This window comes from Rhopilema esculentum, chromosome 4 (assembly GCF_057945365.1).
Source record: "Rhopilema esculentum isolate cy_ngs chromosome 4, ASM5794536v1, whole genome shotgun sequence".
NCBI classification, from domain to species: Eukaryota; Metazoa; Cnidaria; class Scyphozoa; order Rhizostomeae; family Rhizostomatidae; genus Rhopilema; species Rhopilema esculentum.
Genome location: NC_142818.1, coordinates 7,439,627 through 7,453,326, shown reverse-complemented (window position 1 = coordinate 7,453,326; position 13,700 = coordinate 7,439,627). Strand labels below are relative to the sequence as shown.

Below are 13,700 nucleotides of genomic sequence, written 5' to 3'. Positions count from 1 at the left end.
GCAACTTGCCCGAAATACTTTTCCGTGAGATCACTTGAGTTCGTCCTTATATCCAATACATTTTACTTAATTGTGTCATATCAGCAAAGGAATAGCCAATCAACAACGCGATATGCCATATACGTTAATAAGTTTGGTATATTTGAAAGTTATATGCGCCTAGTGACCGGGCTAACAATATACATATCAAACATGTTTGGCTTGTTTGACTTTCTATCACGATGACGACATTTGGCCAATAAGGGAGAACAGTTTTGTGGGAGGTGGGAAAGAGGATGAGATGAGAAAAGGAGAGTATCACCGGAAAGAGGATTTGATATTTATAATGGCAATCCCAAGTCAGGAAATTTTTCACCAGGGACGGTTTCACATTTTGTTTTGATTGCGAGTCTAGTAGTCTGGGCTCTTAGAACAGTATTTGACTTGAATTGTGCAAATTGTGATACCAGCATGAAAATGGGTACACTGTGGTACTTTCACACGCCCCCAATTTTGGATTTCATCCATACGTAGCTAACTAACGTTTATAAAGAGCATGAATGTATAGGTTTAAACACAATTCTACATGATAAAAGTATAACACAGAAACAATACTATCCTTTGATTCTATTTTCAGATTAGGGCTGTTGCCTCTAGGCCTCTATGTAAACACTCTTCTACAAGCCATTACTTGCTTTTGACATAAACATGATAGTATGGCTGTCTACCTTTTTGGTTAACCAAACAGTATTTTTAGAAAATAGTAGAATATCACCTCTAGATGCTACAAATAATAGACCCACCTTTTCGATTTGCTTCTATTGTAAGTTATTAGTCATTACTGCTTTTAATATAAAAAGTCTAGCATTCTATACTTTGTGATACACTAAAATATAACGGAGAGATAGAATTCCGCCTAGTTTCTCTTTTCTCAATGGGATACTTAGATCCAAGCTCATTCGATGTTATGAAAAAACGCAGTTAACATATGCATTAAGCGATATGTTTAAATATGTACGCGTTTCCTGCCTCTGAAAGTTAATGCAATTTATCACATGTACAGGAAAATGTGACTTTCACATTTCGCTACTTCTGAAAGTCTCATACAATTTGTATAAAATGCTGACTATCCAAAGTAGCAGAAATGTTAAGTACCCTTACTGAACTTTCAAACTCGAACATATTTGGAGAGGCTAAAATTGTTAAAATTATAGGCTACATTCAAATGCGATTGATGTTATATTGGCAGCCAGCACAAGTAGTTTGTATGACCAAGGCTAAACATTCAAGGTGCAATCTAATGAAGGGCACTTAGAAACATTTGGAAATTTCACTCCCTTATTGCTTTAACTAGGAACAATAGCATTGACTCTAACAGTAAGCCAATAATAGAATTGCACTGATTCTTCAAGCCTCTTGTGTTTTCAAAACTTCAATAGGTAGTTCTTCTATGCTTTTCTTGAAGGCCTCTGAGAGGAGTAGTGTAGCAATCCAGAGATTTAATATTGACTTTATTTCGTATTCATACCAAAAATGGTAATGATTTATAAAAGAAAGCTTATAGAGGCCTGGGCTCTAGTAGTCCATTCTAAATATAGCATCAAGGGTAATATTTTAATTGTTTCTGTGTTATACTTTTATCGTTTAGAATTGTGTTTAAACCGCAATTTCGTATGGATGAAATCCAAAATTGAGGACTAGGGTCAAGTACCCCAGTCTAAAAATAGCGCTTGGGACACTTTTCAGCTTGTGTCTGTTCAGCATCATTATCAACGTGTCAATTTGCCCCAGTGTACCCATTTTCATGCTGGTACCACAATTTGCACAATTCATGTCAAATACTGTGCTTAGAGCCTAGACTATGAAGGTAAAACCCAAATTCGAGAACTGGGTTCCAGAACCCCATTCTAAAAATAGCATAAAGGGGCAGTTTTTCATTTCCTTTTCTCCTAATATATTTTAGTATATGATGATGCACCTAACTCTTTCCTTTCCCCTTTTTTTCATAAATCAGTAATGACATATGGAGATTGCCCCATTTCGAGGACTGGGGCCAAGTACTCCAGTCTAAAAATAGTACTTGTTGGCATTTTTCGGCTTGTGTCTGTTCGGCATCGTCATCAGCGTGTGAAATTACCCCAGTGTACACATTTTCATGCTGGTTCTTCATTGCGTTACTGCGGAGGTGCCAGAAAGTGAACCTGGCCTAAGTGCAGCAGTTGTTGTTGTTAAGATGTCGACGAGGGGCAGCACACTAACCTACAAAGTCTGTCTAGTTGGTTTGCCAGGCGTTGGAAAAACATCATTGTTCAATTCAATTCGAGGTAAAGATTTCAGTGAAAACCCTCGAGCTGAAATCGACAATTATATACACAGAACAACAGTGGACTTTTCGGGTAGAAAATACGAAGTAAATGTAAGTTAGTGATTTTATTTATAGGTTTGTTACCAATTATTGCTGGAAGGAAAATTTCATGAAACCAAGTTACCCAAGCTATAGCTGTTTTTTATTTTCATTTTTCCTAATTTCATTTTAGAGACTGTAAACGTAGAGAGCTGTTTATACGATCACAATTTTATGAAGGTCGCCCTCCCTGCACTGTGTATTCAAGGGAAAAATTTAACACCCATAACAAAAGATTTTGAAAAAAGCTCTATTGTTTTGCAAAAAAGTTGGGGGGGGGGGATAGACAAAGCTTTCCAATTCACACATATACGGAGAAGTGCCTCGGAACTGCTTGATATGAAACACTTCTTGTTCCTCAACAAAAGAATGTTACGTTTCATTCAAGGTGGGCATGTACAGAGATGATCAACACAATCAGTTGTACAATGATCATTGATGAATCAACATCTGATGAATCATATCAATCATCATTGATGAATCAACATCTGGAGCAAATGCCTCCTGTCTGATTGTCTACATCAAGACTATTGTTAGAGATTCACCAGTTAATGTGTTCCTAGGATATCGAATGGACATCAGGACAAGATGCTGCATCAATTTGCACATTACTGCTCAATCTAATCTCTTAACAATAATTACCTAGCGAGGAATTTGGTTGCTTTTACCAGTGATGGTGCTTCGGGAATGTTAGAAATTAAATCAGGGGTTGGAATGCAGCTGAAGACCATGTTTCCAGGGACTTTTTCAAAGACTTCTTGTGACCACAATCTTCTGAAAACAATTTCCTGTGAAAATCATTAGGAGTTTTTTAGTTGGAGTATCTAAAGAAACATTACAAATTATGTTGTTTGAATCAGTTTAGCAGACACAAGTGAAAACATTGAACTGATGAAGAAAAGTGCAGAGGAACAGGCTACACTTTTACGAAGAGAGAAAGAGATAAATGCTAACACATGTTCATTTCTATAATGTTGAGAGGAGGGGGCAACACTTTTAGAAATATGGAGTTGGAGTAGAGAGTTTTTTCAAAGTGGAGTAAAGGTTTATCCATTTTCCAGTTGGGGTTCTAATATTTCATAAAAAGAAACAATTGGAAAGATTGTGCATCATTTATTGAACGAGGAAAATGAAAATGTATTTGCTAATCCAGAGGCATAGAGCTACAGACAGAACAGGGACCAGGGATGCACTAAAATACACCTTTATTTAACAGTTTTATACACTTCACGAAAAGTTAGGAAATGGGAAGGAATAAAAATGCCCAAAGGAAAATAACCTCATTACATTGAAAAGATCAAAACTATCTTTAGCATGATTTCCTATGACCAATGGTCACAGGGTCACGGGGAAAATAACGTCCTGCATATGGAATTCTACAGACTACATAAATGATTGTGAGGAATTTTGCTACGATGCTTTGGGTACAGAAAACTCAATAAATGCTGACAAAATTTAACTAAACTTTAAATTCTTTATTTTTAAGATATTTCTTCTCAAGTAACAGGTAGACATTGGAAGATGATTTAACCCTAAAAAGCGATGCAAACGAAAACAACTGAAATGTTCATTTTGTATAAAATATAGAGAAAGCACTGGGGTCCCTCCCCTCTCTGCATTTTTTGGCTCTACACTACTGTTTCTACCCAATTCTCAGATTGTTGCAAACAAGGTCCCTTACACACATCCTTGCATACAGTTGACAATATTTCCCCAGTGAGATCTCTCATTTCATTATAACCATTTTGCACAAAAGTGTGTGCTTATCATTAAACTTTCAAAGTGTGATTAACTGCCTGACAAACACATTCCGAAGGAAAATTCTTTAAGTTCCATGCATGCCTCAAATTAATACCATCATAAATTTCGTGTTTGATGAGGTTGAAATTTTTAGATTTTTTTGGCAATGACAAAACCAAATTGATGCCCCATCTAAAACAGGCAATCTCGCTTGTCTTACATTGAGAAGATATCTTGGGTGAGCCTGGCTACACAAGTTAATGAGAGTGGACACACCAGGTCAGCCTGCAAGTAAGGAAGCGTTTTGAACATATCTTTTTTACTTTACTACTGGAGGTAACAGATCACACAAAGTTGTGTCCCAAGGTACCAAATGCAGCTGGTGCCAGGATATGTCACCATATGCATCCAAACTCAACATAATCCTCATTTTCCTCACTGTCTGCATGCTTGTCGGGTCATCAAGATGTAGTGCATCAGATATAAGCTTCAATGCAGAATTTAACTTGAACATCTGCTTGCCTGCCCTTTTTCCACTCGTCTGTGTTGGGTATAACTGGATTGAATATTTAAGTGAGCTTCCATGATGAGATTAACAAAGCTGCCACTTTTTCAAAAACCAAGCCTTTCTCTTTTTCTTAATTTCTCCACATGATCTTTTCTGTTTTATTTTTTGCTAGGTTTCTGAAGCAAAAGTGATGACATAATCATCAAATGCTTTAATTGGCCCATTTTTATTGCTGAAATTTACATTTCCAAGCCAAAGTTTTGTATTCAAGTCATTGATTTGTAAAACGAGAATTTAGTGCACCTCTACCAGTTAAAATGGTTGTATTTTACATTTAAAATGACCACAATAGTTGTAACGTATTGATTCTTGCCTGAAGATTTATCATATTCTTTGTGTTATTCAGTTACAGATATGGGATACTGCTGGCATGGACCGTTATCAATCATTGACTACAAGCTACTATAGAAAATCTCATGCTGTTCTTCTTGTTTTTTCATTTGGTTGCACAGAAAGCTTTGGTGCGATAAATGACATAATGGAGGATATAAAAAGACATGACTATGCTCCAGATTCAATGTTCTTTCTTGTAGGAAACAAATGTGACTTAGCGAGAAATGCACAAGAAGTTCAAGAGGAAAGAGTCTCTGATTTTCTGTCAAGTAATGTATCTTTTTTCACCAGGTATAATAGAACTTCAGCAAAAACAGGTGATGGACTTAAGGAACTTTTTTCTAACATTGCACATAAGTTGGTCAGCAAAAGAGTTTGGCCTATTAAGAAGAAACAAGAAATTGATGTTATTATTCAAAAGTCAGAAAGCAGGGCATGTTTTTGTTTATAGGTATTTTATGTTGTTAATTATCATTGAAATATATTTTTATGTGGGTTTAGGGCACTCTTCAATTACATCTGGCAGTAATAATTTTTGTAATAGTCAACTATTGACTTTAAATGGAATATTCTGTTTATTAATTGATTAGTTGTTGCATTCATATCGCACGAGACCCTTTGCAGTTGACTACAATGATGTTGTAGGTATTGCAAGATTATCACTTGCAAACCATTGGGGAGGGGGGGGGGGGTGTTATGGACAAGCAGTTGTTTAAATGACAGCTATAGAGTTGTCAAGTGATGACGTCATAAAAATACCTTTTTAGAATTTCTGAAATTTGTTCCCATAATCTGAAAGAGCAAGCAATACCAGTTTAATTGTGAGCTCTCAAAAAGGTTGTTGTCTTATATGGCTGTGTCGGCTTTCACAATGGATAGCACATAATGGTTTTACAATTTTGTGTGATTTTTGCATGATAAATCGTTTAGAAAGATATCTAGAGCAGAATAAATGCAAAATTATGTTTTTTCCGGTCTAATAAACTTTTTAGTTAGAAAAAAGCAGATTTAAGAATTGCTATTCGAAATTTTCGTTATTTAATGTATTGAGGGTGCATGTAACAGAGCATTACATGCCTTCGACAATGGGAGGAGGCCAGGGTCCATGTCCCCTACTTCCCTGCCTAAATAGTAGAGCTTTTTTGCAACTTTTTGTTATGGGTCTCCAATTTGCCCTTGGCCCCTTCACTTTCCAACTTTCTTTGGAGCCCCTTTATAAATAATCATTTTGAAGTTAGTGCGACATTGTTATCTTATGCTGCAAGAAGCGAAGAAATAGTTAAAATTCTTTGTCTTGTTTTTATATGTGGCCTTCTCAGTGATGTGCCTAGACAATTTTGTTTGGGGGGAGGGGGGCATTCAGAAAAAAAGTGACCAACTTTACTTTTTTGACCGATTGTTTCTCCATAGAAAATTCATTAACAATGAAATGGATGATCATATAAATACACACTTAATGATAACAAGTAAGAGCAAATGATGACATGAAAGTATAAGGAAATTAAGTTTGCGGAAACTAATATTCCTGGAGTTCGCGTTTTTGGGTGAATCCCTGAGCATCTTTTTGCGAAAAGCCAATGATTAGGAAAACTGGAAAAATGAGCTGCAGCTTCTTTTGGGCTGCTCATAAAATGTCCTCTAATCTATAAAATTTTATAAGAATTGAAGGGCAAATATGGCTGGAAGGCCGCCGAGAGGTTTCAGAGGCTCTGGGGTCAGGGCAAAATGGAAAGACGATGTCCCTGCGAGCGGAGCGAGGAAAAAATTTTTGCGACCACACCCTTCAGATTAGCTTAAAATGCATCTCAGAAAAATTCTTGCAGTTATTTCTTGCAGTCATTTCTTATAGTCGTTAGCTTGCTCCTTATAGCAAGTTATTTGCAATAAACCCCTTTTTTGTACGAACCAGTGAATTCGAGTTCAGGTTGACTGTTTTTTCAAAAATATGAGGGTGGATTGTTCTTAATTTGTTCTTAAATTGATAGGGTGTAAGCAGTGCGATTGCTAGCGTTTTCGCTCAAGGGAGGTGTTCAGGCCTTATGTGCCAACAAAGTGAGTGAGACAGCCATCATTTGCCCACAGGTTTGGATATTCACCAAAGAAGAACCCACATATGGATAAAAGTTCTCGTTTTTTAGATAAAACGTTGTTCAAAATTGCATTTTATAGTAGCTCAGCCTCAGCTTGTTCTTAATTTGCTTTTAGCTTTAACCAATTTGAGGCTCGTGTTCTTATAAAATTGTTCTTATAAAAAAAGAGTGTATTTCAAAAAAAAATTGACTATGACCAATCATGACCAATAAATTGAATGAATTATAGGTTGAAATTTGGTCAAATATCCTATTTAATGCTAAGGTTCCCACTGCATGACCAACTTTCTAGAAGTGCGACGTGACGCCCGCCCCCCTCCACGCCCCCAATCGGCACATCCCTGGGCCTTCTGATAATTTTGTCTGATTTGTTCACTACAGGAAATCTTGAACAGACTTGTCAATAAAAAGACAGTTTCTAACATCCCCCATCTGATTAAAAATGGCTTATTCATTGCCAATGTAGAAGCAAAAGCAAATATTATCAATGAGTTCTTTTTTGCTCAATGCAGGGAGATAGAAACTAAGTACTATTTCATCATTCGCTCTCTAGATACTACAAAGGCACATGGATGTGATCAGTGGCGTACCCAGGGCTGCAGTAGTGGAGGGGGTCTGGGGGGGAGCCCCCAGACATTTTTTTACCACACCCTTCAGAAGCTCACAAATGCGGGAAACGCCCTTTTTGCAAAATTTCCCCCCGTTGTTTGATCAGTGTTAGCTACGGTAAATATCGAAGTATTTTACAATTGTTATTTATACAAGCATACAGTATACTGCCCCCCCCCCCCCCAATGAGTTTTACATGATTTTTGGACAAATCTCGAGGATCATATTTTATAAAAGTAGGGGGGTCCGGACCCCCCTATTCCCCCCTTGGGTACGCCACTGGATGTGATGGAATTTCTGCTGCAATGATCAAAATATGGGAGGACCCCCCCCCTCAGTTTATTTTTGCTGCGCCGTCTCTGTTAACACAAATGATAGAGCCATATAGAACTGCCAATCAAACGTAGATTTCTTTTAACAATGTTGTTCTTTGGGTTCTTCGAACCAAAGTATCTCTTTCGCAAGAAGTCTTGAGTCAAAAAGAGGCTAAATATTAACTTCCGCTTTCTTTCTTTTGAAGTTATGTTTCACCTATCCACACCTACCATACTTACATCTTATTTGAATCATGTCGCTCTATAAAGTTTGTTTAATAGGGAAATATGGTGTGGGGAAAACAACAATTTTCAACCGAATAAGGGGCAAGTCTAATAAAAAGAACGCTGAAATTGAGTTTTACGATCATGATGTCACAGTGGTGGTTGGAGACGACGAGGTCGAGGAGCAGCAAGTTACAGTAAGTTAAGTTGGTTTGTTTGAGATGAAATACAAATTTTTTTAAAGAGGAAAGGCTCGCCGTTCTATCCAAAACATGCAGTTGCAAAACAATATTTGTTGTTCGTATGGGAAATCTATGCAATGCTAAAATTTAAAGCTCAATGACGAATTTATCCGTGTGGCACTGCCCCGGCAGACTGGGTATGTCAAGTGCACACCTGAGATATTTTTTCTGAAAGGTTCCTGCACACTTGGTAAAGGGTGTGGCATTTCGAGATACGGGCGTGACATGGGTGTGTCCTGTTGCTTAGGGCAAATAAAGAATTATGTTGTCTCAAAATCAACACAATCTTGCAGGTTTGATAGTAAATAGGTATTAATCATGAACATTTTCTTATCTTAGTTCATTTCCGCTTCTTTATTGATATCCTTGGGCTGTAGAATAGTTTTGTACACTAATTTGCACAACTGAAGAGCACACTTCAGCATGCTTGCATCTTGGGTTTGTCGAAAGGGGGTTATTGACTAAATTTTGGATAGGGTTCTGTCATGAGCATATTCATAATGATACTGTTGGCTAGAATAATTTTCAGAAAATGTTACCCTAGGCTAAACCAGTTGCTTCAAAAATGATACCCTAGTCAAGACTAATCTCGGAAAAGGATATATTTGACCAAATTCATTCCCAAGTCATTCGAGCTAGCAGATGTCTAGAGATTGTTTAGATAACAGATGTCTAGAGTTGGTTTGAGCTGGGAAATTTCAAAGATTAATTTGGTTTAGTTTATTATCATCAAAATTGGGTTGTCAGGATAAAATTCCTGTTTTCAAAGGCTGTTCTATAGACCGACATTGTCAAAGGAGAACAAATATCTAAAAAATCAACCATTGTTCCAGATACCTTTATTATGGAAGATCCCCCCTCCTGTGCTATTGCCATGATCTGCATACTGGGCAAGAAGATGCTTTAAACATAAGCAGTAGCATTAAACACACTTAAAATCCTAGACCAAATAAATGATGTTCTTTTATCCTAAAAATATATACCTCAAAGGTTCTATTCTACAAATATATACCTCAAAGGCTCAAAGGTTCATGCATGTATATACCTCAAAGGTTCTATTTAGCTTGTGGATGAATTTACATGAACAAAAGGCATAATCAGTTGTTAGAAACAATAGTTCATTTGTCAATGCAAGTTTAGCGACACATCCCTCCCCAATCCCTAACCAGGAAAAATATTGTCTTTGGAAAAAATTGATGACAAAATGTTTAGTGGAGGGGGGTATTTTTCGGGAGCATTCTTGGTGATATGATTCTTTGATTTTGAACTCATAGAACTTCCATATTAGTAAATTGGTCTTCTATACTGGTGAAAGCTGGTTTTCTTCCTTTAAAAAGGCCACAGCCTATATTTGCCCCAAAGGCGCAATCCAGTCTGAATTCTGACCTATGCAAGAGATTTCAGAAAGAGAAGCAACATCCTTTTGTGTTAGAAACACCCATATGCTCTGTCTTTTTGCATGCAGTTGGTATCATTAGGAGCAGATCTAGGATGGAAGTTACTGAAGAATTAGACAAAGGAATTACTGATTAAAGATTGTCATAGTCTCAATTTTTTGTTTGGTTGCTGTCTGACTTATGCTTTTGCATAGGTTGCTGTAGTCTGGATCCGTCTCTGCCCCCTCCCGCGAGCCCAGCAAGCCCAGCAAGCCCAAAAGATGCTAAGGCTAAATCAAAAACCTTAAACAATTATCCATAAAAACTAACCCTAAAAAGAATTCCTTATAATATTCAAACACACAATGGCCTTAAAAAAAAGCAATTTAATTATGGCTAAAATTTCTCCATTATTGCACACAATCTTTACCATTTTACACCCGAGGAAACTCCAAGAGCAGTTTTCAACACAAAATTGAACTTCTTGAATAGCTTGAACTGAAGGCTGTTTCTTCAACACATTCCCACAAATATAATGTGCAATCAACAGCTTAGTTCCACCTTTGCCAAGTAACGATAATTTTATCACTTTTTATGGTGGCCCACAGGTGCCACGGCAAAACTTTCTTTTTCACGGCAAAACTTTCTTTTTTTTACGGCAAAATCTTTTTTCAACGGCAAAACTTTCTTTTTCACGGCAAAACTTTCCATCGCAAAGCTTTTCGCGCTTGAGGGACAACAACAACAACATTTCAATTGGTGAGAAATTTGCTACTATGTTGCGGGGAACCCTAATGCCGTTGATTTGAAAGATCATGCCAAACAGCGCGGTACCCAAGATTACTCTGGGGCCACCTGGCATCCCTCCTACAGTTGCTCTTATAGCATCCATTTCATAATCCGGCATTCGGAGACCTATTTGCTTGATTTTCCTTTTCAGTGTCCGAGGCTAACAATGCACCTGTGATTTCGTTAAAGAAACAGACATATTTCCTTGTACGTAATCCCTTGAAAAAATATTCCCTTACCAGATTATCTATGTTGTCACCCCTGTCCGCCATTTTTGACACGTTTGCAGATTCGTTTGGCAACTTGCGGCTTTTTTGTTCTGCCTTAGCTTGTTCTGCGATAATTTATTTTGTGCCCATCCCTCTATCAGTAACAGAGTATTGTTCCTGTTTCTTCCCAAATTTTTTTCAATGAAATTTTTGACATTCGAAAAGAGTCACAAAAATCAATTTTTAGAATTGTTGAATTTTGATCCCATAACCTGAAAGATCATATTTTAATATTTCTTACTGCGCAAAAGCAGCCCAATGTGTTATGAATTGCCTGCGATATAGTCAAGTGAGCACAGGCACATTTTTCAATCACTGTATATTGGTCTCTCTCTGTTCTTAACTTTATGAACAGAGCCGAAATAACTTGATTTGAAGTGTCTACATTCGACGTAGCCGCGAATGTTTTCTTGAGATTTGACTTTGTTTACAAAATTTAAGGATGGCCTCTATTTAGTCATTCCAATGCAAACCCTTTTTAGATGAGAAAAAGCAGCTGTACTCCTTCGATTTCGATAAAAATGTGCCCTTTTAGTTGCAGATTTGGGACACTGCCGGAATGGAACAATATGAATCGATGACAGAATCCTATTACAAAGATGTACATGCCATTGTTGCTGTTTTTTCTTTAGACTCTGAAAAGAGTTTTAAAAAAATAAAACCTACAGTATCTAAAATTATCAATGACGACTTCTCTCCGAAGGCAATATTTGTTCTAGTTGGTAACAAGAAGGATCTGGATACACCAACAGTATCTGACAGTAAGGTCAACGATTTCCTGAAAAGTAATCCTGGATTTTTTAAAGAATATTTGAAAATTTCTGCACATAGCGATGAAGACGTGTCTGAAGTATTCAACAGAGTCGCCTATGGTATTGTTAGGGAAAAAATAAAGCCAGTAGAAAGAACATCTGGTGGTGGTTTTCAAGAGCGAATTCATAAAAAGGCTTCCTGCTGTTAGCACTGTGTTGGCAGTTCCCACGTGTAAAAAACTAAATTTTTATATGACTGGACATTTATTGTAATCTTTTTCCCGAAAGACTGTTAAGCATCTTCTCTGATTACTGTCATTGCTGGTGCGAGGCTTTTAGCACAATGCGCAAAAAACCTCAGGTTGAGACTTGAATGTCCCCTTGCAAATGATTTGTCTTGGAGGAGAAATTGCTCGCATTTAAACTAAATCAAGGAATTTGAACGAATACCAGCATACCCACTGGCCTTTATGAGATAATTAATATATGTTTAATATTAAGCCTAGATAGTTTTAGTTTTAGTAAGTCACATGGTAATTTAAATACTTGAAAGGTGAATAGGAAATTTTGTGTTTTAATAACTTCATCAGTTTTTTAACTTTTTCAGAATAACTTTTCTTTTTGCTTTAGAGATTTTTGGTGCAAGAAAATTAGATGCTTTTTTGCCATATTGGTTTTTGTTTTTGCCATATTGTCAGTTTTAGGGCTTTCTAGTGTTGAATGACTGTCAATTTTTAAAATGCCTGTTTTTCAGCAATGATAATTATGTTAGTGTATATTAGCAGAAATTATGACTCTACTCTTGTTTGTCTTGTAGCTATTCTTTTATCTTTTTTATTAAATTGGTACTTTGATTTGATTTACTAGCATTGTGTCACAATTATTATCAAATTGTGACACAGTATAAACTCACTTCCGCTTTATTTGGGCATTTATATGTGAGCATTTTTTGAACTATCTTTTAAGTCAAACCTCTCTGTTAGTCTCACATATGCTAGTCAATTTCATTTTTTCCACTAAAATATATTTCCTTAGGGTATTGGTCGTGGAAGTAATCCATCAGTACCAGACGTACCAGAAGTACCAGAAGCCCTCGTGATTTTAGGCCTATGTTTAGTGATGAATTCCTCTAAAATTTCACGCAAGGCAGTTTGCAAGATAATACCCAAATAGGAGCAACGGTTAAAGGGGGTTTCGTTTGCACCAAAATATCCTTCTACTCCCACTGCTGAAACACTACCCAGTTGTTGCTGTTTTTAGCAAGATTTTCATGCGATTTTTATTTGTACGTATGCGTTGCAGTGCTCTCGCTGTCACTATACTCATTTTTTTATAAGAAATTGGCTATAAGAAACGAATATTGAACAGTCAGAAAAAATCAAGAAACTTCTGTACTCGAAGCAAAAATTTTAAGAAACTATTAAATCGTGATAAAACTGAGAACAACGAAACTTTGTAAAATCCAAGAACATGATTGCCCTGATGGCCTAGAAATTAAGACACAAGGGATAGAAATATACTTCTCAAGTCTAAATACAGCGTCAGAACGGAAGCGAATCTCTTGACGTGAAGAAAATCATTCATGACATCATAATCAAAAGCTCTTAAGAAACAGTGAGTATTGAAATTTCCAGAACATTAAGAAACTGGAGTACTCAACATCGACCTTTGTTTCTTATAAAAAAATTAATGTATTTTGAACAGATGTGAACTTCATTTCGAAAGATAAAAGCAGCAACATGAATGGAAACAATCTAAGCTTTGCGTTGATGTGATATAAACCTTTAAAAACATCGATCATACTCTTCTTCTTCATTTAATCTTCTTTTCCTGCATCTTCTTCCTTCTCTTTTTCTTCTTTGTACTTGATCCGTGTTCTCCCTCTTCTTCTTGATCTTCATTTTCTTCTTACTCTACCTCTTCTCATTTTCTGTCTCTTTTTCCCCACCTTCTCGTCTTCTACATCACCGTATTATTCTTCTCGCTGTTACCCATTCATGTAATGGGGTC

General features: G+C 36.7%; 2 protein-coding genes across 3 annotated transcripts; both read left to right on the top strand.

Moving 5' to 3' along the window:
- Nucleotides 1-2,163: 2,163 nt before the first annotated feature.
- Nucleotides 2,164-7,792, top strand: LOC135690580 (ras-related protein Rab-30). 2 transcript variants are annotated; one of them, XM_089116180.1, is made up of 2 exons: nucleotides 2,164-2,395; nucleotides 5,044-7,792. In XM_089116180.1, the coding sequence occupies exons 1-2, from the start codon at nucleotides 2,213-2,215 to the stop codon at nucleotides 5,473-5,475; spliced, it is 615 nt and encodes a 204-aa protein (XP_088972306.1). In that variant the 5' UTR covers nucleotides 2,164-2,212; the 3' UTR covers nucleotides 5,476-7,792. The 2 variants fall into 2 exon arrangements, with proteins under 2 accessions (XP_088972306.1, XP_065064244.2); XM_065208172.2 differs by having other exon boundaries at nucleotides 2,167-2,395; nucleotides 5,038-7,792.
- Nucleotides 7,793-8,152: 360 nt separating this feature from the next.
- Nucleotides 8,153-12,487, top strand: LOC135690578 (uncharacterized). The gene is made up of 2 exons (XM_065208170.2): nucleotides 8,153-8,459; nucleotides 11,474-12,487. The coding sequence occupies exons 1-2, from the start codon at nucleotides 8,292-8,294 to the stop codon at nucleotides 11,897-11,899; spliced, it is 594 nt and encodes a 197-aa protein (XP_065064242.2). The 5' UTR covers nucleotides 8,153-8,291; the 3' UTR covers nucleotides 11,900-12,487.
- Nucleotides 12,488-13,700: the final 1,213 nt, after the last annotated feature.

What these genes read in the sequence shown, in the direction of transcription:
- LOC135690580 (XM_065208172.2), top strand. Translation starts at nt 2,213, where the DNA reads ATGTCGACGAGGGGCAGCACACTAACCTACAAAGTCTGTCTAGTTGGT. An exon ending in GTAGAAAATACGAAGTAAAT is followed by an intron (nt 2,396 to 5,037) that starts GTAAGTTAGTGA and finishes TGTGTTATTCAG; the next exon opens with TTACAGATATGGGATACTGC.
- LOC135690578 (XM_065208170.2), top strand. Translation starts at nt 8,292, where the DNA reads ATGTCGCTCTATAAAGTTTGTTTAATAGGGAAATATGGTGTGGGGAAA. An exon ending in TCGAGGAGCAGCAAGTTACA is followed by an intron (nt 8,460 to 11,473) that starts GTAAGTTAAGTT and finishes GTGCCCTTTTAG; the next exon opens with TTGCAGATTTGGGACACTGC.